Source organism: Lepeophtheirus salmonis, chromosome 1 (genome assembly GCF_016086655.4).
Source record: "Lepeophtheirus salmonis chromosome 1, UVic_Lsal_1.4, whole genome shotgun sequence".
Taxonomy (NCBI): Eukaryota; Metazoa; Arthropoda; class Copepoda; order Siphonostomatoida; family Caligidae; genus Lepeophtheirus; species Lepeophtheirus salmonis.
Window position 1 is genome coordinate 42,248,049 of NC_052131.2, and position 24,702 is coordinate 42,272,750.

The 24,702-nt window shown below is 32.4% G+C and overlaps 2 protein-coding genes across 4 annotated transcripts in view; one reads left to right on the forward strand and one right to left on the reverse strand.

Moving 5' to 3' along the window:
• Positions 1 to 393: 393 nt before the first annotated feature.
• The window catches only part of LOC121129302 (uncharacterized), a 95,690-nt gene continuing 71,381 nt past the window's right edge, over positions 394 to 24,702 (forward strand). The window contains exon 1 of one of the 3 annotated variants that reach the window (XR_005868412.2): positions 394 to 549. Coding sequence is in view for 1 of the 3 variants with exons in the window: in XM_040725019.2 (XP_040580953.1) it covers positions 539 to 549 (11 nt within the window). In the remaining 2 variants the exon portion in view is untranslated. The remainder of the gene's footprint in view (positions 550 to 24,702) is intronic. The other 2 variants (XM_040725019.2, XM_071893223.1) reach the window with 2 other exon arrangements.
• LOC121129292 (uncharacterized) lies at positions 21,069 to 23,632 on the reverse strand. Its single transcript, XM_040725002.2, has 9 exons — positions 23,486 to 23,632; positions 23,089 to 23,246; positions 22,862 to 23,028; positions 22,692 to 22,785; positions 22,475 to 22,633; positions 21,692 to 22,275; positions 21,557 to 21,622; positions 21,344 to 21,505; positions 21,069 to 21,275 (listed from the first exon to the last, which is right to left on the reverse strand). Exons 2-9 carry the CDS (start codon positions 23,237 to 23,239, stop codon positions 21,195 to 21,197), a joined length of 1,464 nt encoding a protein of 487 aa, XP_040580936.1. The 5' UTR covers positions 23,240 to 23,246; positions 23,486 to 23,632; the 3' UTR covers positions 21,069 to 21,194.

A 24,702-nucleotide genomic window follows, 5' to 3' on the forward strand; every position in this document is an offset into this window, starting at 1 on the left:
ACATAGACAATTAATTCGGAACTAATTTTATGTTCTCACACGGCAAAATGAAATCCAACTGGGGCCCTACAATTAAAGACCTACCAGACCCTAGTTTTATAGGCACAACTTTGCGCCACTCTAATGTTGGAAAAATTAAGCTCGGCCCGAAAATCGGTGTCTTTTTCAAAAAATTAAATTTTTTAAATTTTTTTTCGAAAAAGAAATCCAAAAACCAAGCCCTCTTCAAAATAAAATCCTGCAGACTGTTTGTAAGTTTACTTCGGATAACGAAACTGTTGCACACAATATTTAATATACACGTTTATATTAATATAGTCTTATAGAGAATACGTGACCCCTCCTCTGCAAGTGGAATTTATTAGATTATCAAGTTAGTAATGTTTTAGGACATTTTAAACTACTTCTTAAATTTGATCTTAGTTAATGAAGAAACATAGATGTGATAGTAGATTGATGATCAATCTAGTCTGGAGTGTACTGAGTGGATTAAAAAATAATGTGTTAGCGGCAATTTGGTTAACTTGTTCGGTGAACCATGGTTTTCAGGTAGGAAACATCCTTTACTATCATTCAGGATCCGAGTTTCAAATAATAATATTATATAAAAAATTAATATTAATCAAGTCTCAGAGATATTGAAATATAATTTATATATTGTCTTGGACCATCATCCATATTTGATTAGTTACAATTTAGGACTTATAAATATACCGGGTGGTCCATTGAAATCTGAAAACTTACTAATTCAATAATTAATGAAGTTTAAGTAATTGAAATTAATTCATATTTCCATATATTAAAGCATAAGCAATTAGTTACAAAACAGAACAAACCTTTGCTCTGTAGATTACGTACAAGTCGAGAAAATGACACTTGAAAGTGATCGACAAATTTTCATTTGCGCACTCCAAGCAGTTGGGCGTCTCCAGGACCACCGTCTACGTCTCCTCAAGTTCGTGAGGACCAATCCAAGAGATCTCGGGTTTCACTCCAGACTGTCCAGAGAACTATCAATAAAGTAGATGGAAAGAGCCTTGTGATGTTGGAAATCCCTCTTTTGAGAGCTGCAATGAAGGAAAAGTTTCTTTTCTATTGTAAGACTCTTTGAATGTGTCTTTTGAATTCTTTTTTGACACTTTTTGGCCCCTTATAGCCCTGATGCCAAGCCAATCGACTTGAACTAATGTGTACACCTCGAAGGGAAGGCCTGCAGCTTCCGTCATCTAAACACCGAGGTCCTCAGTTCCATACTCAGCCAGTACTGTGACACCATGACAGAAAGCTACATCTTCAGTGGATGCAAGGTCTTCTGCCCCTTCTTGGAAGCCATAATTACCTCTAAGGGTGGCTACATTAATGATTAAAGAGATTAAACAAACATCTATTTATAGTATTAATTTTGTTGAAATTCTATTGGGAATTAATAAATTATATCTTGTTGTAGGTTAAAATTTAAAGTGTTCCGAGTTTAATGAACCACTTGATACGTTGGAATTTCTAAATACCCCAGGGACCAGGATACTTTAGTTTCTAAAATTATGATCTATCTTATTCCATATACTTATTGGATTAAAGTCAAAATCTGGTCTCTAACTGAGACTTGACTTCCATCATCTTAAGAGATTGGAAATGGAGCTAATATCAGGTGGCTGTAAAACTTAGAGTTAAACCTATGACCATATAATACTAGTATTATATGATTTGACTTACAAAAAAGTCTTGAAATATCTTATTATCATTATGAAGGAGTATTATTACTAAGAACTCGAAGTAATATTAATATACTCATTTATTATCAGCTTTTAAGGTTTAGTTCGATTTTTGTATTTGGAAAATCAAAGATAGAATCTGACCTAAATCGATTGCTTTAATTAGACATGCAATCAATTTTTATTCAAAAGTCTTGTAAGATATATCATATAAATATTCATTAGTTTCAATAGGATCCAAGATTGCATTTGTTTTAGTGGTAAATTAGAAACGCAAAAATTGATTAAAAATGTGTTATGTTTTGTTAGATACCTGCTCAAAGGAAATACCCTTCAATGCACTTTTGACTGCAACTTGAGTAAAACCTCATATTTTTCTTATACTTATATTTTAAATGTTAGAATAGAATTTACTAAAAAAAATATTTTTCTAATTCTTCGCATCGAATCATAAAATAAGATGACAAATATGGGGAAGAACTATAAATTGATCTTTATATAAGTTATATTATATATGTATTAACTTACATAAAATATATATAATGTTCATTTTCATCATTTTAAGCATAAATAAGACCAGGTATGTTCCGGCTAAATTTTATCACAGAATACAACCTATTTAAGAAAGTAGAATGGAGGTTGGTAACTTCTTTAATGTTTTCTTTTGTAAAACCAGGGATAGAGAGGGAAAAATAAAGCCGACCATATTCCTCTTTGTCATATTACAGGATTATCTTAAAGTGTCGATAAAATATTGCGTTTTCTTATTTATTTTATTTCGACCATCGGTGATATTCGAACCCCATAAAGGTCGACTTATAGTTAGTATTTATAAAATATAAAAAATATAGTTATTTGTAAAATTAATACATGTTAGAACAGAAAATTAAAACTTCAAAAATTACATAAAAGAGCAGAAAAAAAAAGAATTAACAAAATAAAATAAACCAAAAATAATATAATATATATAAATAGGTCACAAAAAAAAAAAAAACTAAAAATCGCTCAAGGTCAGCCTCACTTCCCTCACGAAGAGTTATAAAATTCCAAAGACTAGGGGATCTATAATAAAAACTATAGTTGAGAATGTCTATATTTTGTTTTGGGAGTTAGATTGTGTTGTTATGAGAGAGTCTCCTTTCGTGGAAGAATTAGCTTTTGTTTAGTATCCAGGTTGGGGAGATAGGTTTATCTTTTGGCTTAAAATTCCGGGAACCGTAATAACATAATTAATAACACGTCTGTGATACAGAGTGATAAGTTTTATTTTTATTTTTGTATGTATAGTTGTTGTCATCTCCTAATGAAGAAAAAAACGGCACAAACTTAACTTTGACCTTTTCGAGGGTCTTAATCTAATAGTTTCTAGATCGGGAGGACATAAAGTGTGTAAAGTTTCATCATAAACGAAGGGTTTGTGCTTTGAAACTTCTTTGAATGATTTCCAATTTTCGATTGGCCTACATACGTCAGCTTAAAATAAGACACTATTCAAATTGCCTTCAAAAGAATTTCAAAATTAATAGCTGTTTGTATAATATTTAAGTACTATACAACATAAAATGTCTAGTAAATGGAAGGCAATGTTTACCCAAAAGTTATACCTTATCCATAAAGTCGGACATTATACGAATTTACGAAAAAGTCTCAGGACAAGATATAAAAAGAGGACGGTTGGTGATCCTATTTGATATAATGTTCTTAAAAAATCCACATATCTATGTTGAAAGTACACAAGTTATTATCCAAATAAATGATTATCGATGATCATTATTTCGAATAAAAAATATAATTTGATATGAAAGTGAAAAAAATAATAATTGCAAATTTATGATTGATTGATGCGTCAAATAGCAATAGTTACATGGTCTACTGTTCATATGGGAAATAAAAATGAGACTCTTTTCAGCTTGTAAGAGGGTATAAATTATATTGATTTTAATTGAATATAAACTAAAAATATAAGTTGAGAATGACTCATTGTACCATATGTATTCCTCAAGCAACATGCGTTGGGCTTTGCAACTCATCTTGAGTTGAATTTTGAACTCTTTAATTTATCATTATCCTTGTTTATAATTAATTAAGTTTTCAAAAATAGATGGAGCTATAAATGATATTTTATGTATAAAACATAAGAAAAGTTAATGCCAAATATCCATTTTGCGTCTGAAGTTGGATTACTGCAATAATTTAATCCAAATATGAGTTTTCAAATCCATACAAGAGTAATCTGTATTTAGAATCACAAGATTGTTGTTATAGAGCTAATATTGTAGACGTGAGTATCCTGATATATTCGAAATATTTATAAACTTACTATGAGTTTTATAGTTTCATTATATCGAGATTGGATTATTAAGTATTTAGTTTAAAAAAAAAAAAAGGATTTAGTCGTTTAATCTTACTAATCTTTAAATAGGCGATTTCCATGCCTTAAAACAATTTTAATCACTTAGTAATATTCTATTAATTAATTGATTATTATTCCTCATTTCATATTATTTAGCTATTAGTTAATAACTAATAATTTGTACTTCTCTCAATACTTGCCTACTACAATTATTGAATTTCTGCGTAGAATCCTTGTCAGAAGTAAAATTTTTGTATTAGGGAATCATACCTTAAAATTAAAATAAATCGATTGTCCGGGTAAAAATAATAAGTAACTAAGAAATAAGGGTGAAATCTGTAACTTTCAAAAACACCCACCATCTTTGAATTTTTTAATGGTTTAATATTTATAAAGCTTAAAAAAAATTATGGTAATTATCGGCAACTTCAGTTGATTAATTTAAAGCAGCCTGATATCGGTTGGTCCCTAGTATAAATTTGCTCTCAAACTTCATTATAAGCTATTTTTTATACAATAATTTATTTGTACTTAATTTAATCTGTTGTGAATTGGTTGAGTATTCAGTACGGTGGTAGTGTTTGAAGTCAAAGAGTAACTAAGTGGAAAATTGACACACATTTGTTTGAGGCAGATTGGACTTTATATATGTAAGATGTTTTAAATTTATAGGTTTGATTCAGGTAGACATCTTTGATGTTAAAAAAAATATTGTAAAAAATAAGTAATTTCCAGACCTCGCTGATCTATTATCTATTTCAATTTAATAATTTGTTGTTGAAAATTAGACGCAATTTGTAGCTTTTAGTGAAACACGAAACCTCTCATTAACGAATTTATTTACATAAATACCATGATATAATATGGTAAATACATGATTTTTTTTTAAATTTACGAATTCTGAAACATGGCATCAACCATAGGGCATTACTACGTTTAACTGAGGTACTTATTGATCCTTAAAAGAAGTGTTTTTAAAACATGGATCCTAAAAATAAGAGCTTTGTCCACCTCCTCCTAAGTGGTAATACTATATTATGTATTAACTTATACTTTTTTTTCGTGATGTCACGACATCATTTCCCTTATCTTCCTTTTGAAAATATTTAATTACATAAGTATTTATACGCTACATACTCATTTACCCTATTTTAAGTCATTATCATTTTGCCTTTAATGATACCGGAAATATAATGAAATGGGAGTTAATTAACATGTCTACCACTATTCATCGAATCTTTTTAATATCAAAATGATCAAATTCCAATCATAAAATTAATAATTTGATTCATACAATTAATAATGATACGAAGAGTAATTGTTCATATTGATATTGGAAATTATTTTTTGGATTTTATTGATTATTGTTTAATAGCAAGTTGGATGGTCGTCGTCACTCGTGGTCATGTTAAATATGAGAAGTTTATAATGACTACTAAATCTAAGGAATTTGCTACTATAATTATTATTGTTTATTTTGATATACCTGAATAAGTAGATGATGATTAAATTACTGAATCATCGCTGAATTTGTCAGTAGGACCAGGGAAATACCCTGAGGAACTTACAATGAGGAAGAATAAGGATCGAAGGATGACAAGAAATAAATAATAATTACTGTTGGGTTTCGGTCTGGAAATCCTGGACCGGTTTGAGAACGTTATATTTTCTGTTGAACAGAACTAATTCGTTCTACTATATCTTTTATTCGATCCATTACACCTTATCTGTGATTTTGAAAGCTATTTTGAAATTACTTATTTTTCAGAAAATGGTGCCATAACCCAAGCAACGTATTGGAAAATAAATAGATTCGGTGAAAGATTAAAAATTTATCTACATTAAATATAATTGACGTCAAATTGATTTTTCAAATCAAATTTTATCATATTGACGCTTAGTTTACAGTGTATAATTATGTCACCGGTTCAAACTTAGTTATTTGTTTGTTATCGATATGATGTTGTGTTACAATTTTATGGATTACAATTGTTCGAATAAGTGTTTTACTTTTTACCGGGAACAACTGTCATTTTTGACGATTGGGCAGCCTATCCCAACCTTGGGAAGGAGTTAGATATTGCACACTTTAATGTTGTGCATAACTATAACTTTGTGGATCCACTAACTGGAGCTCATATTCAGACGATTGAGTCTTTCTGGAGTCATTTCAAGGGTATACCCAGACGGGTAGGAGTAATGAATACCTCTAGAGACTTTTTTTAGACATATTTCAACGAGTATATGTGGAGAAAGCGTGTTAAGGAAATAAGTTTTTTTATAGAATTCTTGACGATATTATGAGTCAATATCCAATATGAGGTTTTTCCATATTTTTTTCTTTTTTTTTTAAATTCTCGAATAAAATAAGTCAAAAAAGTCAAGATGTTCCTTCGCTTGACGTACCGAAGTTATTTCCTTATTATTAAAAGGTTGCGAGAATTCAATTTCAACTTTCCTCTGTGGCTTTCTCCAATTTCGAGATAGAAAGAGAAAGTATGACGTGCGGGCAAACTTAAACAGTATACCCGAGATGTCTTTGCACACTACCATAGAACTGTTGAGTATGCAGTTACCTATATTGTTACTTTTATTTGTAGCTAATATTTATTGTTTGTAGAAATGAGAGGATCTGCAATAATTGTAAGTTTAAGGACTATTGAAAATCATACCTACTTTATTTTATTCATGTATAACAATATTATATCAACAGAAATGTGTATATAAGAAATTAATAAGGGCTTCTGTAGTTCCACAGTGCTATTGAGAAGCCGCCACTGAACATGACAAAACATCTTATGTATTTTCAAATACAATGAAGTCATACCATGTTTAAACTGAGATAGATCAGATGAATTCTAATCCTGTCATCTCTTGTGGAATACGCAATTCTGAATTGGAACGTCTCTTGAGATGGATGATCAAATTAGTATTATCATCGTTCGATACCCTCTATCTTCTTTTGGTCCTATCACTTGGCTAACATAAAAGTCCACTTCTTCCTGTGTTAATGAATTAAGAATGATCTTAGGCCTTAGCAATTGTATATATTGTGTAATTTTGAGATATTTTTTTGAAAAAATCAATGACAGTTGATCTAGAAAAAATAAATTTGTTCTGTCATAATTTACAAAATGAACAAAAATAACAGTCTAGAGGGTAAGACTGAAAAAATTGGTCCATAAATTGAGAACGAAAAAAATTGGTCCGTAAAGTCTGAAGTCTTTCCCTCGCTAGTATTCTTTGGTTAGAGTTTTGGGTTAGACACTTATAGCTACCATATGTTTTTGTCGAATATTCTTCTTTTCTTTTTGGAAGTCGAAATTACGTGTAGGCAAATAAAAAAACCGTCCCAAATTTTAAAACGGCATCTGCAAGACATCATTTTCAGCTAGATTATTATATTTTGTAAGTACTTTAGTTCTGGAGTCCTTTACTTTAGTTTACTAATTGAACTCGTTCAGTATAACTTTAATATCTTACATGGACGATAATAGTTTGCTTAGATGCTCAAAACAGAATGCTGATTTAGCAAAGATTTTTCTATAAGACGGCTCTGGTATCTAATTGAAACGTGAACTAAGGAAACAATTAGAGTGGATGACATAATTGACCAATTACAAAGTGATTGTAGGGGTTTCTGAAAGATCAAGTTGAGAGATACGGTGAAAAATGTGTATCATTTTGAAAATTCCATTTATATTAGAAGGATTACTGCCAAACGGCAGATTTAAGCACATTTGGCATCCTTTGTTTCTCGTTGACATTGTACATTAAAAAAAAAAATCCTTAGAATAAATTATAATTTTAATGTTTATTTTGTCATCCCATGGCCATTTATGGGTTTACATAAATAGTTTGTTGTGTTCCTTCCTTACTCATCCTTGTAATAATATAATGAAGAGTGGAACTTTTTAAATGTTGTTATATTTATTACAAAAGGGATCATTGTAGTAGAGTATTAATGTATCTTTTCTTATCCTTTAATTGTCATCCAAGTTTTTTATTATACAATTGAGGAACGAGCTCCATATAAATTTATTGATATAATTATGTCGAAGTTAGGGAAACTTTTTACATGAATTGAAATAAGCATAGGTTGGGACCTGAACTTATAGTGTGTTGGTTGAGGGTAAACTAAATAATGTTGTGCTCTTGTTGAATGTCTGTAAATAACTATTTTATATTCAATGGTAAATCCTCAAGAGGAAGATCTACGGTTCATATATATGTATACATAAGTAGACAAAAATGTTATATAACTACAAATGACTGTTTCTCCAGAAGAGATCTTCCCCTTGAGAGCGGAGCAGGACTCTGAAAATAAGATATTTAAATAATATATAGCACCTGAAAAATACAAGTGATAATGAAAAAAAAATTATTTTAACACGTCCATAGGTATACTTAATTATAGCGGGTTGCTTGAGGGTAAAGGAAATAACATTGTACTACTGTTGAATGTTGGTAAATAACTATTTTATTTTCACTCGTATATCTTCTTTTCGAAGATCTACGGTTCACTATTATAAGTACACAAATGATATATAACTACAAACGACTAAACCCCTGAATTACTATAAACTCGATACTAGCGACGCGATTTGATCACACAATCAAAGACTCGAGACTAGACTTAGACTTGAACCCTAACACTCACTACTCAACTTGGTCTCGAAAGTCATTTTATTTTTTTATTCATTATAGAGCATTCTTTAAAGTATCATTTATTTTATGAAGACTTGAACTGTAATCGATGAAAATATTCAAGTACTTAAGACATTAGTTGTATTTGTGAGCAAAGACTTGAGAGTAGACTTGGACTTGCGGTATAAGGACCTTTTGCGAACTCTGGAACTTAGTGAATACTTAATTATCTATGAATAATATAAAATCTTAGTTATTGAAAAAGTACGCCGACATACTTTCAAGGTTGTATCTATATCAGTCTGGTGGTTCTATCGATTTTGGTTCTTAAATTGTTAGAACTGGAACAAAAAAACTCTAATCAATATCAAAACTGAGACCTTAGTAATATTGCTTATCCACTTCGGCTCTATAAATTATCATATATGTCTACATATTATTTTTATGTCATCATGGATAAGTAACAAACGACTAAAATATTGCTGATCTATAGATTTGCTGAACCCAAACTAAGTATTACCATGATACTTCACTTAGAAATGATCATCCCAAAAAATATCTGTTATATAATTATGAAATAGATTTCGAATTTCATATGCTTTACTTTTATTATGATTTTCATCTGTTTTTGTTGATGTATTTAGGTTTCCCATGAAGTGTTCTCAATTAAAAAAGTGACAGAAAAAAATTATGCGAAAGTCTAAGGTACGCAAGGCCTGTGTGATCTCCAAATGTTTTGCCCTATTATCTTCTTATTTAATTCATTACTTAGCGTTCCAAAATAGGTGGTCTGTGGTCATCTAATTAGGATCCCATTCCATGCGCTATGTAACATCAATCATGCTTTGAGACTCCTACTCGCAACTTTGACTCAAAGTGCATCTTAGGTCGTATTTTTTCTGACTCGAACTCGAGGTCAAAATACGTCAGACTCAACTAAGGTTTGTAGTTAAAAGAAACTGTCGAAAAATAGTGAATATTTTTTTTTTGGTATGTATATCTTATTGTTGTTGTTTGATATGCATTATATATGCAAGTAGAGTTGTCAAAATTTGGCCCTTGAAATAAATTGAATAACTTTTGCAAATAGGAAAATGTGTTTCTAAAACTAAAATAGTTTAAGTATTGTCGTCTTATGTTCTCAAAATCAAGTTTTCCTATCTGACCTTTAACTGGCAGGAGAGTAGGAATTTTCAAAGGGTTAAATTACATGATCCAAGAGGCTTACTTAGCCCTTTGAAGGCTGTATGTTGATTAAGTTTATTTTGATTGATTAGAGATTGACCATGCCCTACAATCTATACTTTTTCTACTAAGGGGCGTAGCCCTTCCAGTAGTTTCATTTACGTGGCTTTAGGTGGAGATCTTTGAATCTTGTGCAGAAATTACGTTTATAAAAGCATCATTCAACAATGTAGTTAACAAATAATTTCCTTTTTAAGACCTCAAAATCGAAAAACAATCATATTGCCACATACACTATTGGAATATAAAAACCGACTAAGAAATGTGTAAAGAAGCCTTTTTTAAAAGGTATAAGACATGAAAAAATGAAATAAAAAGCAAAACAAAAAAACAATCATTCTACAATAATTATCATACACTCCGACTTAAATTTTTCTCGTAATGTTATCTAAACTGTCTCATGATATATACATATATATATATATTTGGTTACATTACGTTCTTTTGTTTTATCACAAAAGAGCGAAATAAAACATAATTGAATAATAAAAAGGCCATGCCTAAAACGATTTTTTTGTGAGTCTATTTTTCTTACTTTGTTTTTTCTTCTGTTGGGGCTAGTGTCCTGTGGTGGAGGCATGATTATATCTAAATCATTTAGTTCGCTAGCCCCGAGGGTGTCCTTCATTGGGATTACTAATGGTTGATCTATCTGTTGAGATGAGTCATTTTTTGTGTGATATTTTTGGCTTTGGAGTTAGATGATGTTGACACAATATACTGTTCCATCTCCTCACTAAAGGGAGTATCGGAGACCGCTTAACTCTCGATAGAGGGAGATCTAGATCTTTTTAGACCTATGGGACTTCTGAGGTAGTCTTGAAGACCTTCTTTGGGTATAACAATAAATATTTCTTCACAGCTCTGAGATGATAAATAGAAAATAGTGTCGAACACCTTGCTAAAATCAATAGCAATGAGTGCACCATATTTTTTCTATATCTCAACGAATCCATAGAAGTTAGAATATTTCTAGAAATATCTGCAATGTTTTTGTTCTTAAGAAAACCTTTCTGCTTAGGACCCAGCTTTTCATTTAAAATAGGTTATATTTGATTAGATTAAGTACCTGACAATATCTTATTAGATTTGTTCAAAATTGTCAAGGTCTCCAATGGATGAGTTTTGTTCCATTTATTTTTTTCCCGGGATTAGGGATATTCTTCCCCTGGTAAAGGATGGGGGAAGCTTCTTATCCTTCCTCTCCATATCATTTCCAAAACTTAAAAGATAAGGGATCACGTCTTCGGAGCAAAGAGTGAGAATTTACCTTTGCTCCAGTCTGGACCCGAGGCTTTATCCTCCTTATATGATTTCCCAATATAATCCAAAATGTTTTTACAGATTTTTTACATTTTTTTGTTTGTTTTTTGGCCAAAAATTCTAATATCTCCATTTTGTGATCAGAAGATGGTTCGAATCGGTTGAAAGCTCTCTTCAAATAATAAAAAAAAAAAAAAAAAGTATTAAAGCATGATCTATCCGAGAAGAACAAAGACCCATTCTCCATGAAACTAAATCCCCCTCTAGAATTGAAATTTTAATAGAATCAACCAACTTTAGTTCATGCATTAATTTCATAAGTATAGTGGAGTTTAGGTAAATAGTTTTTTTTTTTGTCAAAATCGATCAGGATAAGAGGAAGTAAATCCCTTTTTTGATTGTTTATAGTAGCTATAAAAAAATGAAGAATATTTGTTGTTAGGTCCATACTCTCTATTTAACCATCTATGGTTTTAAATATATGGTTTATTATTGCAAAAATTTACGAGCCATATTTATTTGTTTTCATGGTTTACGTGTGTGGAGCTCTGTCACTGATTATGACTTTTAAGGTTCAATAGTAACCCATTTCATATCAAATTATACTCAATTTGATCTAATTCTACGCCTGAGCATAAAATTTTTCATTTATTTTTTGATAACATTTAGTTCAAGAGTATTCAAGTTATAATATCTAGCTAATACAGAGTGGTTCCGTTTTAAAATTTGAATTCCTTTTTGAAATAATAACACTGTACAATAGAAAAAATGGACAAGAACGAAATATACTGAACTTAGTAGATTCTTCAGAAAAAGTACACACTTTTTGTATATATATATATATTTTTGCTATTTTTCCGCTTGTTGATAAAGATAAGGGAAAATGATATGAATATATTTCGAAGCCTTATGTTACAAGATTCCAAAACCATTTTCATAAGGCCTTTATCATGTAAAAAAAATCGATGGATTTTTGTTTTAAAGTTGAAAATTAATTATTATCCTAAGAGGTTCCTAGCTCCAAGAAGAATAAATAATGAAAGTGTAAAATACTGTGTTCACGATATTAATATTTGCATACCGATTGGAGTACCAAAATAAGTTCTAGTACTTTTCGATACTTTTTCGGTTATTAATGTTTAACAAAAATGTCTACAGGGGCGTCTGCAGGGGGTAGCCTGGAAGGGCTGTAGCCCCCACTCCCAAATTAAAGATGGACAATTTTGTATTGGAGTTGGAAATTTCAACGGGTATGTGATCGGCTGGACATTTTTTTTAAATGACGTAGTAGAGTTGTAAGTACTGGTTTCAATATTTGTTTTGTTATGATCGTTTTAAATGCGTACGGTACTACTATAGTAATAGTATACCGAACAGCGCTGGTGGAAAAATTATCTCATTAGTCATTTTATACCTCAAAGCTTGAACTTTAAGTTAAATTATAATTTATTATACATGTGAATAGAAAACACGTCGTGCTTTGGAAATCACTTTATTTTGCATGTTACCAACATTCAAATGTAAATTGTACATATGTATAGATATTGCATTGCAAGGTATATGAATATTTATGAACAAATGTTTTATATTTCGTTGGAAAATGCCTTAGTTCAAATTAAATCAATATTTAACACTTGAAATACCACATTTAATGTTTCATGGCTAATAAAATCTAGAATTCGTTTGTATCTTATTTTTTATTGCTTCTAGATACCGTGCGTTCATTTCTCACTTATCATTATCACATGTATGCACTTTTGATTTGAGGGAAGTCATAAATATGCTTGAAAATGAAATATGTAATAACTAGAATTAATGGAATTCTAATTAACTATTGTATATATTAATAAGAATTAACTCCTAAAAGATGGGACCTGCTCTTTTCTATACCAAAGTGGTTTCCAAACTTTTTTGAGTTCGACACTTAAAATATGTGGCTAGACAATGTACGCCCCAGACAACTTTTATTTAAAGATGTATATAATATTTGGAGTGCATATTATGCAAATAAATGACTTAAAGGCCATATCAACCCTATAAAGTTAAACCCAGAGGCAAATAAAATAAGTCATTTGACTATATTGATAAAAAATATAGATTTTAATTCCCCTCACATTCGAAAATATAAATAATAAATGCTACAACGAAATAATCGAATATATTGTGAATATAAAATCAGCGATTTATGTACTATTTGAAATCTTTTCTACACATTTAGTTCTCTTTTTTGAATAAATAAAGTCAAAATTGAGACTTACAAACAAATAAATTGCAGGCTGTGGATGTGCAAATAAGTTTATAAAGGAATCAAGGTCTGAATGTGACGGATGTGTACGTCATCCAAACACTAACGCCCTCAAAGCCACTGTGAGTCAGCATTGGGACAGATGAATATATCCACAGCGTATGTTAGGCCTTCTGCCGCTGGCTGGAAGCCATCATTGCCGCAAATGACTGCTAGATTAATGATTAAGAGAGCTCAGACACACATCTGTTATAAGAATTAATTTTGTTGAAATTTTATTGCTAATTAATAAATTATATCTTGTTGAAGTTTAAAATTCTAAGTGTTTATTTTTTAATGGACCATTCGGTATGTGTACCTCTAAAAGAAATTATAACTTTAAATCCCGTTATTATCCAAATTGGATCATTTGAGAGTAAAAAATGTAAGGAAATTGCGTACATATTCTTTTCAAAGCCCCTTATTGTATTCATCTGTGTGAATACTAAAAGTTTAAACAAATTAAGAGACAGAAGTTTGAGACAGTGATGCATTAAAGTATTTAAAAAATGAAAATGAATGTGACCATCCTTACAATTTGAAGAATGTTTGGTAGGAGAGACACTTAGCCTTACTGACGTTTTACTAGATCAGTTGCAAGTAGTCGTAAGAGGAAGGAAGTAAACAAAAATCTCACTCCTTAAATGAAAAGGACATATAGACTGGAATTATTCTGATGTGGATCTTCAATGTTACTCCGAATCCAACTTATAACTCCCGGGCAATCCCTCATTGTTACTCTCCATTTTTATGAGCTCGTGGTCTGGTTATTACTTTATACTGAGATGTTATGTATTCAATAATAATGATAACAACTTTAGGGAAAAAAATATCATCCTAAGGTTCCAACTATTAAAAGCTGCTTCTGCTTGCAAGGACATGTTTTATTCATCTCTGTCTTTAGGTTCCAAAGCCTTTTAGAAAAAATAGATTTTTTGGATCTGAATAGATTCCCTTCTATGTAAAGGAACTAGAGGGTTCCAATTAAAGATGATTGGGTTGGAAAAAGCAGTGTAATTTCATTGACAACAAAGTATGGAAAGGCGGTACATCGACCAATAAATCATCCTTTCTTCTTGATGACTTCATCCTCCTGGGCATGTCGGTAGCAAGATTCTCCAAGACTCTAGGGTCCAAAGTTTCCAATACAGATTTTACCTTTTTGATCAGCTTCTCCTTTGATGTGCACTTATCCCTTATGATGCCCCAACAGATTTTCGATTGGATTCAAGTCCAGAATGTTTCCTGGCGATTGGTCTTTCTCCCAAAAGCCAGGTAGATCCTCAGAACACCACTTTTGAGTAGATTTGGAATCATGAGATGGATAATTGTCTTGCATGGAGATGGCCTCAGAATGCAATGGAACAATTTTTTGGGTCATAATTGTTCCCCTGGAGCTTGAATGAGTCACAGCAGGTAAAGAAAACTCCTCAAGAATCTTGGTCTGATAGTAGACACTATCAATCTTCTTCTTGCAGTCCACTACATGAAGATAACTCACTCCCACAGTCCCAAAAGCTCCCCAAACCATGGTTTTGAGAGGGTGCTTCACAATTCGCAAGTACGGAACATCATCCTTTTTCTTGGCCCATACACTATCGTTTTGCGAATTTTTTGAGCCCATGATTTGAAAGAAACTTTCATCGCACGTTATGTTCAGTAGCAACACTTTTCTGGGTAGTAGCTTGGCTACAGCAGCCACCTTGACCTCCGAAAGTGGAGAAATGCTATGTAAGAAGGTAAATGTGGAATGAAATTTTCACTTTTTTCACCTGAAGTAACATCAAATGACACAACTTTTTCAAATAATTATTTGACGAGAATGTCATGTTAACAGTACCAAAACTACAATTTCTTTTCATCACTTTGGATTAACAAGAACTGATCAAGTAGTAAATGAAAAAGAGTAGGAAATTGGAACCCTAGAATCATTAATTATAACTCTCTATAAAAAGTTGCATAATTAGAATGTGAATCAATTTGTGACTTCATTTTTATTAATCTTGTCCCTCACTCTATTTGCTAAACTTCAATTTTCTTAATTTTATCTTGCTAGTCATTCGGCATCGACAAACAGCCAAAAAGACATATAAATTTTTGTATAATATTACTGATATGTACTTCCCTTTTCTTTTTTAATATGACGTTCTGAGCTTTAGCTACACAAACTCATTCCTACTTGTTATTTCTTAGGTCAAGTAGTCACGCAGTTCCAAGATAATAAGCGTACACTCAAAAAATGAGTTATTACTCCCCGTTTTTCATGTGCACACTCAAACGTAGTTAATCAATACTTAGATGTTATCTTCTTAAAAATGAAAGAATAATGTCAACAGCTTGAAAAAAAAACAACAAAAAAAAAAAAAACATTGCTCAGGTTATTACCAACAAAAAACTCGCATATTAAAAAATGCTTATAATTTACAACCCTAAATATATGTACTCCCCTTTGGTTTTTTTAATATGAGGAACTGAGCTTAAGCAACACACACTCTTTGTTAAAAATGAGTAATCCTCTTGCAGTCAAACAAACTAACAGAAAACTTTGCTTTATGAATATAGATTCCTACAGTTGATGATAATGATATAATCAATGTCTAGACTACCAATTATTGGGGCTTAGACGATTAATTAGTTAAAAGTTCATCATAATCGATTACAGATTTTGTGTCAATTTTCAACTTAAACGCAATTCCCTTGTCAGAAGAATCGATTCCATGACTATTATTTTTAAATCGATACAAATATTAAATTTGGGGACCCGCTGACAAATATATAAAAAAATATATATATCAACAACAAAAATAACAATGATTTTCATATTTACAATAGATCCTAACCGAGCTTAGTGATGTAATGAGATAAACAGATGCATTTGAAGAACCTTGCCAGATAAGATAATCCATTTGAATGGTTGTAAACAACTAAAATGGCTATAAAATTCTAAGCTATTCCAGCTTATAATATTCTATCGGATCCTGGATTGAGTGATGCTGGGAATTAATACTGTAGCCAGCTTTATTGATCATTAAGTGGAGGCAATTGCATTTCAAATTCAAATGTTTACTTTTCTAGTCCAAAGAAAAAATACCTTTATTATTGTTTGTCGGGAGGGGGGGGGAGGGGGCTACAGCTCCTTTAGCCCACCTTCTCCGGACGCACCTGCAAATTCAACCTATTAAGATTCAGAACACTGATAAGGAGGAAAAAATAACAGTTTACAACAACATACAGTGTACAGGGTCCACGGAAAGCCTTGTTAAATTAACTTTATACAATATAATTATGTGTAAAAAAACAACAACAAAAACAACAACTATGCAATATTATAATACACTATCGAATAAAATACAATGTAAATTTTTATATTATATATAGGAATATATAGTAGTTAGTATGGTTTACTTATTTCGCCAACTATAAAAAAAATATATATACATAATTATGTGTAACGTTGAGATATATTATGTTTAAACTCTAGTTGGGTCAAAACTAGATCAAAACAAACAGTTTTGTATAAAAAAACAGTTTTGTTAACCATAATGGAAGCCAAAAGAGAGGCTATAAACAAGGAGTAGCTGAAGGACAAATCTCGACCAGGCATCTTAAGGAAACCTGAAGAGCCTGTAGGTCAACCCCATGCTAATCAAGAGAACCATTGCGAGATACGAGGCGACTCAATATATCAAGGACAGATCCAGATTAGACAAACCAAGGTCAAAAAGGACGGCCGGAGTCGTCAAGACAAGTATTGCAAGAAATCCCAGGAGGAACCTCACCAAGATGACCAAGGATTTCAACATGGATGCAACAACAATGAGAAACCTTATCTGGGATGATCTTGGGATGTATCCCTAATAATTGAAGAGGCAACAGTACCTGTCTAGCAAGGTCAAGACTAAGACACTTGAGAGAAGCAATGCCATTTTCATAAGCGAAGAACTGGCACGGCTCCCAACATTGTGTTCAGTGATAATAAGATTTTTAGTGTCGAACAGGCTTTTAATCCCAAAAATGATCGTATTCTGGCCAAAAAAGGTAAGTTGGGTGACCATGGAGTCAATAGAGTGCAAAAACCACAGTCTTGATGGTTTGGGGGGCCGTTACTGAGACAGGGAAGTTCTCCTTGGTTTTTGTGCCGGCCGTGGTGAAGATCAACACCAAGGAGTACATCAGCACCATCCTGGAGGATATCTTGTTTCCTGGGTCCAACAGCACTTCCAGAATGAGCCATAGAGAGACGCTACGGTGGTGTGGGGGCAATTTGAGTGGCTTCACTGACCCCCTCCAGTCCGACATAAATGTCATGGATTACTCCATGTGTTCCATTCTTGAGAGTAGAGCCTTTGTTACCCCGGTAAGAATTTGAACGATCTGAAGGCCAAACTGGCTTGCTGCCCGGTACTCAATGGTACTTGCAGCATGCAAGTCCTTTCCGGAGGGACTGTGGTCAAGGCTAAGGGCGACCATTTCGAATGAAAGTTATCGTCATATTTTTTTGAAACTTGTGTCGACCTATGTCTATAATTATATGGAAATTATGTAATTAGTTATAGCAATAGTATTTTAATAAGCATTTAACACAACTTTCTGCAGACACTGTACATTTTTGATTATAAGGTAACAGCGTGACTATTGTAGGAATATAATAGGGAATTGAGATCCCCATTTTTTTGGAATGGTCTGAGTCTTTTTTTGAAGCTGCCGATTATTATCTCTAATTATTTTCCAATTTAAACAATAACTGACTTTTCCCCCCAACATGACCACTAATGGATTGTAACTTTATCTAATCCTTTTTTTTGGTATAGCTATATAATATATTAAGTTAATAAAGTAACTAAATAGGTACTTCCAGTTCTCTGATCCGTCACACTTCTGACAGGATAATTATGTATTTACCCAGTATTATATTATTATCCTATTACTCATAACATATGCAAGTGATGGAATGTTTAATGAGTTGTGAATTGATCTACATAGGTACTCACTGTATTAAGTATTTAAATACGTAAATTCAGGACTTCCTGTCACTGCATGACATAAACAATTATTTGTAAGTCTGATTGATTTATGAATTAATTCATTATGATCGGATCTCTTCTTTAATATATATATAGATCCAAGGCTGATCAATTAACAAAACTATTATCTTAAGATATTTATAAAAAAAAAATCTAATTGAAAGAAAATAATATTGTCCTTAACATACTATGAACGTTCTAAATACTACATTTATGGCATGAGTAGGTGGGTTGTCCTCCAAAAATGGAATAGACTCCATATTTTCAACAAAGTAGGAGAGACGAGTGACGTATACAACACATTTTGTTTTTGATTCAGTATTTCTTTTTTTACTTTTATAAGTCGTAATGGGTCTAACTGGACCTCTTTATAATGGTGAAAATGTCTTCTTTTCAATAATTTTTATACATTAGTTTCTATTGTGATTGATGGCAGAATAGTAAGTAAAATCACATAGGAACGGGGGAAAAAGGACATTGCCAAGATTCTGGACTGTTTACAATCTGGATAAGGCCATAAACAGTTTGGTTTGTCTTCTGAGTCTAGTTGGATATTGTGGGTAAAACGGAAAGAGATTTTAGTCAAGTTTGAATACTATTATAAAGTCTAACAAAAATAGAGTTTGAGTTTGAAAGTAAGAATTAATTTCTTTGAAGTATCCCATGTTACAACTGCAGCCGATCTTCTCTACATACGTATCATTTACAAGGACGATGGAATATTATAATAAAAACAAAATTTGTATCCAAGTACCAGGTAGTCTATTGAAATCTGTACGCTTATTTATTCATTAATTGAAATTAATTCGTATTTCGATATATTCAAACATAAACAATTTATTACAAAAGAAAACAAACTTGAACTCTTTCGCTTACGTACAAGTCGAGAAAATGACCTTTGAACTTGATGGACGAATTTCCATTCGCGCACTCCAAGCAGTTGGGCTTTTCTAGGACCACCTTCTACGCGGTTAACAAGTCCGAAACGTTGGAGAGGAAGAAGGGATCTATCAAAAATCTGGACCCGGTGGAGTAACAGAAAACAGGCAAGGCCAATCTCTTTAAGTCCATGAGGACTTAGGGATCTTAGGGTTTCACACCAGACTGTCCAGAGAGCTATCAAAAAAGTGGGTAGAAAGAGCCTTGTGAAGGGGAGAGGTCACTTTTGACACCAGCAATGAAAGAAACCTATCTTATCCTATGCAAGACTCTTTTGAATGAGTCTTTTGCGAACATCATTTTGCTATCAAGGGTGGGTGTCCATAGGATGGGAGGATTGGTTTCTGGATTTATTTTTAAATAACACTTTTTGACATCCCTGATGCAAACCCCCTTGACTGCACCTTTTGGGTGCATGTCGAGGGGAAGGTCTGCAGTGTAAGTAATCCAAATACCGAGGCACTCAAAGCCACTATCAACCAGCGCTGGGACTCCATGCTAGAAGACTACATCCCCAGTGGTTGTCAGGCCTTCCGCCGCTTCCTAGAAGTCCTCATTGCCGCTAAGGATGAGTTCATTAATGATTAAGAGAGCTCAGACACACATCTATTTATAATATTAACTTTGTTGAAATTCTATTGTTAATTAATAAATTATATGTTGTTGAAGTTTAAAATTTAAAGTGTTCAAATCTTAATGGACCACTCGGTAAGCTGGAGCATGGTTCTTTTGACCTTGGGCTCATCGTGAGCATCTCTTCTTTCATATTATACCATATGGATACAATATGTAGGTAACTCTTTTCTTTTTGTGTGGAATTCTCTATAATTTGACTTACTCCATTGTGCGCAGTTCTTAATCTATGGTCACTAAGCAACATAGGCGATGTTACACATAGCGGATTCCCTACAAAACGGATCTTTTCTGTTTTTTTTTCTTTTTGGGCGTTGTTTGTTAATCTATATACCTATATACAATATACATACATAATCCAATTTACTTTTAACGAATACAAGGAATATTTCTAGATGTACTTTCGTACAAAGGTTGTACCTAATATACATATGTTCAATTATTTTTAAGAAATGATATTAATACTTGCGAGGTTTTGCTATTGAAACATGATTTCTAGAGATTGATGTCCTCCTTATTATATGTGTTTCTAATTTCAAGTATTCGGCTCAACATACAACAACATAAGTTAATGGTATCTTGATATTAAAAGACAATTTATATCTTCTTTATTACTCAGTTGTGAGTAAATAATTTTATATTTTCCACTGATTCTATGTATTGTACAATGTACTTATATTGTATAATAACGAATAATTATAGCCCCATCCAATACTTTGATGACTGTAACAAATTTAATTGTTCACTAAACGATCGATACGCTATAAATAATTTTGCTACATATGTTTACGGCACAACTAATCAAAATTAGTACTTACTATCTACCAATTTGATCAGAGTTTTTAGGATTGTTTGTACACGTCATGTGTATTGTTTTTTTGTGGGACACTTCCTTGAATGAACTACATACATATCCATATGGGTTGTACATATTTAGAGTGGTGTTGCTGGAGAATAACGTTGCTATATTGATTGTCATATATACTTTTATTTTTTTTACGAACAAAACAGAAAGATGTGTACATTATACTAGATACATTAAGGATAGATATATAGTGTGTTAATATAGTCAAATAGTATTTCTATGGCGATATTTAATACTGAGAGTATGGGTCTACATAATTTGGATCTCGACAACAAACATTCGAACTTCCAGTTTGAGGGTGGATACATGGCTAATTGAAATACATAAAAAATCATTTTTAATTATAAAAAAAATGTGTTTCTCATTTTCTTAACTTACCAAGAGTGGGACTCTTACGGTATCAAATTCCGGGCTTGTGGAAACAACGTGACTCACAATGACTCCGTTAAAGTCACAGTTTTTCTTGGGAACACAGCTCAAGGCAGAGGGGCATAAATCATGTGATGCACCACTCAATTCATATCCAGAATATTGTACGGGCTGTAAGATTTAAGGATATTTTTACACAATTGTTTTTGTATAACTGCTTACTTTTGAGGGAGGTGCTGGTTCGTAGGCGGTGGGTTGGGATGCCTCATAGTAGCTATTTTGGGGTGTCTGGAATGAAATGAATACATTATATAATTAGGCTATTATGTCATTGCATGAATAAATGGATTATTTTACTCTATAGGAGTAAGGAGATGATTGCTGTTGTGGGGTATAGGCATGTTCTTGGGGAACAGGTGTCGGAGAATGGTATGGCGAGGCTTGGGTAGCAGGTGATGGAGAATGGTATGCTTCAGCTTGGGTAAGAGCTTCATGAGTGTGAGCGGCAGTTGATACTGGTCTTGAATATCCAAAGGATTGTGAGTTTGAATAGGAATGCGAGTATGATGAATAGGGAGATCCAGTTTTTTCTGGCTTGTAGATTGTTGATTGAGAGTATGAGGGGTATCGAGGATAGGCAGGAGATGGTGGTGACTGTGTTGTCGGGTATGAAGGGAATGCAACCTCTACAGAATTTGGTTTTGGAGTAGATGATGATACAGATCCTGAGGTTCTGATGGAATAAGAGGGAGATTGGGGAAATATGGCCTTAAATGGTCTTGGTGCATAGGATGCTGAATGATGATAACTTGGGGCAGCGTAGGGTGTAGGGTGATAATATGAATGGCGATAAGGAAGAGCGGAGTAAGAATGCGAATTAGACCCGGAAAGAAAGTTGGAAACTGCTTCGGAGGGTGATGTTTCTTCCACTGGCTCGGGAGCTTTAGAAAAATAGATAAATAATTGTAATTTACATCAACTTTGATTCCATTTAATTTTATATTATTGTCACATCAAAGCATCAAGAAAAATTAATCTACATACATATTAAATGGTATCTAATGGATATTTGACACGTGAAATATCATCCATTATATTCTTCATTATATTTTGAATTGAATTAGAGAATAAATTACTTACACAGATCTGAAATGCATCTATTAGCACAACCGTCATAACAACACAATTCATTATTAAGGCATGACTGATCGGGTTTGCCAACACTTGCACAGGTTGATGCTACGTCGGAGCAACTAGACTCTGAGAATGCTCTTGGTACACGTGGGCAAGTTGCAAAATCTAATGAGAACAAAACAAAAAATAACTTTCCCATGAGATATAAAAACTAAAAGTGTACCCTTCAAATCCTCAGACTTGACATTTTCTTTAGGCTCATCCGATGGGGGATTGCAACACACTTGGATTTCTTGAGTTTCCACATGCCAACATGGCTTAAGATATGAGAGAGTAAATATATATTTATACATATATTTTTGGGTAATTAATCAAATGTGTGATGTCTCTTACAATTAACTCTCCACGGTCATCCTTTTCCTCTTCTGTCAAATTAAGAGGGACGGAGGATATTGTCACATTCACGTCACAGAACATGTCCACTGTGCAGTATGATCCTGCTTGACATTCTGTTCGGATCTCAGGTGGTGAGTAAGAAGCAGAACCATTATGGAAATTTGCTATAAAATGATGTTATGTGTCTTTTTGTTATAAGACTACAATTGTGATGTTGAACTTACTGTATTGGAATGCACCCTGAGGTGCCTGAGCAACAACAGGGGCATATTGATAATAAGCATCCTGAGGAGGTTGGTTGTAGTAGTAGTAAGGTGGTACACCAGCCAAAATGCATGGAAAAAGGCATAGAAGGAGTTGAAGTATGGCTTTCATTCTTATCCTGCAAAATTAAAGAAGGGACTAAAACTACTGTTATGTTGTGTTTAGGCTGCTCCAATTTTTATTTTTTGTTACAAATTTGTGAATATACAATGTATATAACTATAAACTATTTTGCGGTTGTTGTAAAGAACGATGATCTAGCTTTTTTTCGTGGTTATTTTTTCGTGAGCAATTTAATATATTTGATAAATATATATTTAACAAAAGTGCAACAGGAATAACAACACAAAGTCTTACTCTCAAGGAATCTGACGTGACTCTCACTTCACTTACAACTTTTGAGCTATTAAAGACTGAACGTAACATTCTCCGATTATTTAAATACTTTTTGAAATGGTTCTTTTGTTGGTTCCTCCTTCTGGATTAGCGCGTCATCTCATACTCGTGAGCTTTTTTTATTTAAAAAGACTGCATTATTTTTTCTGATACGAATTCATAATATTTACTATACGGATTATAATAAATAAATGGAAACCCTCCTCTGAATAGATGTCAAATCTACGTATAATTGTGTAATAATATATATTATGTAAGTCTAGGAATTCATCTTTTACCTATACGATGAACAATGTGTAATGATGTGACTATTTCCGTAGCATATTTCTCATCAAATTAAAATAGGAGCTACACAGATATTGTAATATAAGTTATGATTTATAATTAATGTTGATATGTTTAAATTTAGCCTTCAGTCTGACAAATTTTCCATGAATGGGTGTGTTTATCTCACCTTGCCCCGCCTAAAGTTAAAGACAACACTATAAAAAAGCCATTACATGTATATGAAAGGGATGAATCCTGTTCACGTATTTATAACGATGTTTTTCAATGTGTTGTCCGTATTCTGCACTTACGCCAAATATATATGTAACAGTATAAAAATTGCTAATGATGTTTACATCTTGTTATAGGTAACTAACTTGGTTTTGTCTTTATGATATTAATTAGTCTTTAGAGTGTTCAGTCCATGACGAATCGTTGTCCACAATTTTCCTGTCAGGACTTGAAACCACTTTACATAACTCCCTATAACTTGATACCTATTGTTTGTCCAGGGAATGATGAAATGCTAGTCATGTGTTCCAAAATTTTGACGTCCTGCTCTGAATTCATAAGCCGTCTCATATAACAATCTTTCATCAATCAATATTCATTAGCTTTAAATAACAGAGTATTACCTCATGACGTAAACCTTTGCTATGTACTTTGTTGTCAGCTGTCTATCTTTTAGCTTATTTTCTCCTTTTCAGTGTTTTGAGCGTTGATTATTGAATTCGAATTAACTTTTGTTAAGTTAATATAAACAATTCAAAATAAATATTGAATGATGATTCCATAGTGTCGTAGAAGAATTTGCTAACTATCAGCTGATTTAGACCTTTTTTCTGTTTAAAAAAAAAAGGAAAGGTGGCAAGATACAATACAGTTAGCGAAATGTTTGACTTCCCGTCCTT

Bases quoted from the DNA above. Each gene is read 5' to 3' on its own strand.
- LOC121129292 (XM_040725002.2), bottom strand. From the start codon at position 23,239: ATGAAAGCCATACTTCAACTCCTTCTATGCCTTTTTCCATGCATTTTG. The intron at 23,029-23,088 runs GTAAGTTCAACA...ATCATTTTATAG, and splicing joins TCAGGGTGCATTCCAATACA to CAAATTTCCATAATGGTTCT. The intron at 22,786-22,861 runs GTAAGAGACATC...TCATATCTTAAG, and splicing joins ATGACCGTGGAGAGTTAATT to CCATGTTGGCATGTGGAAAC.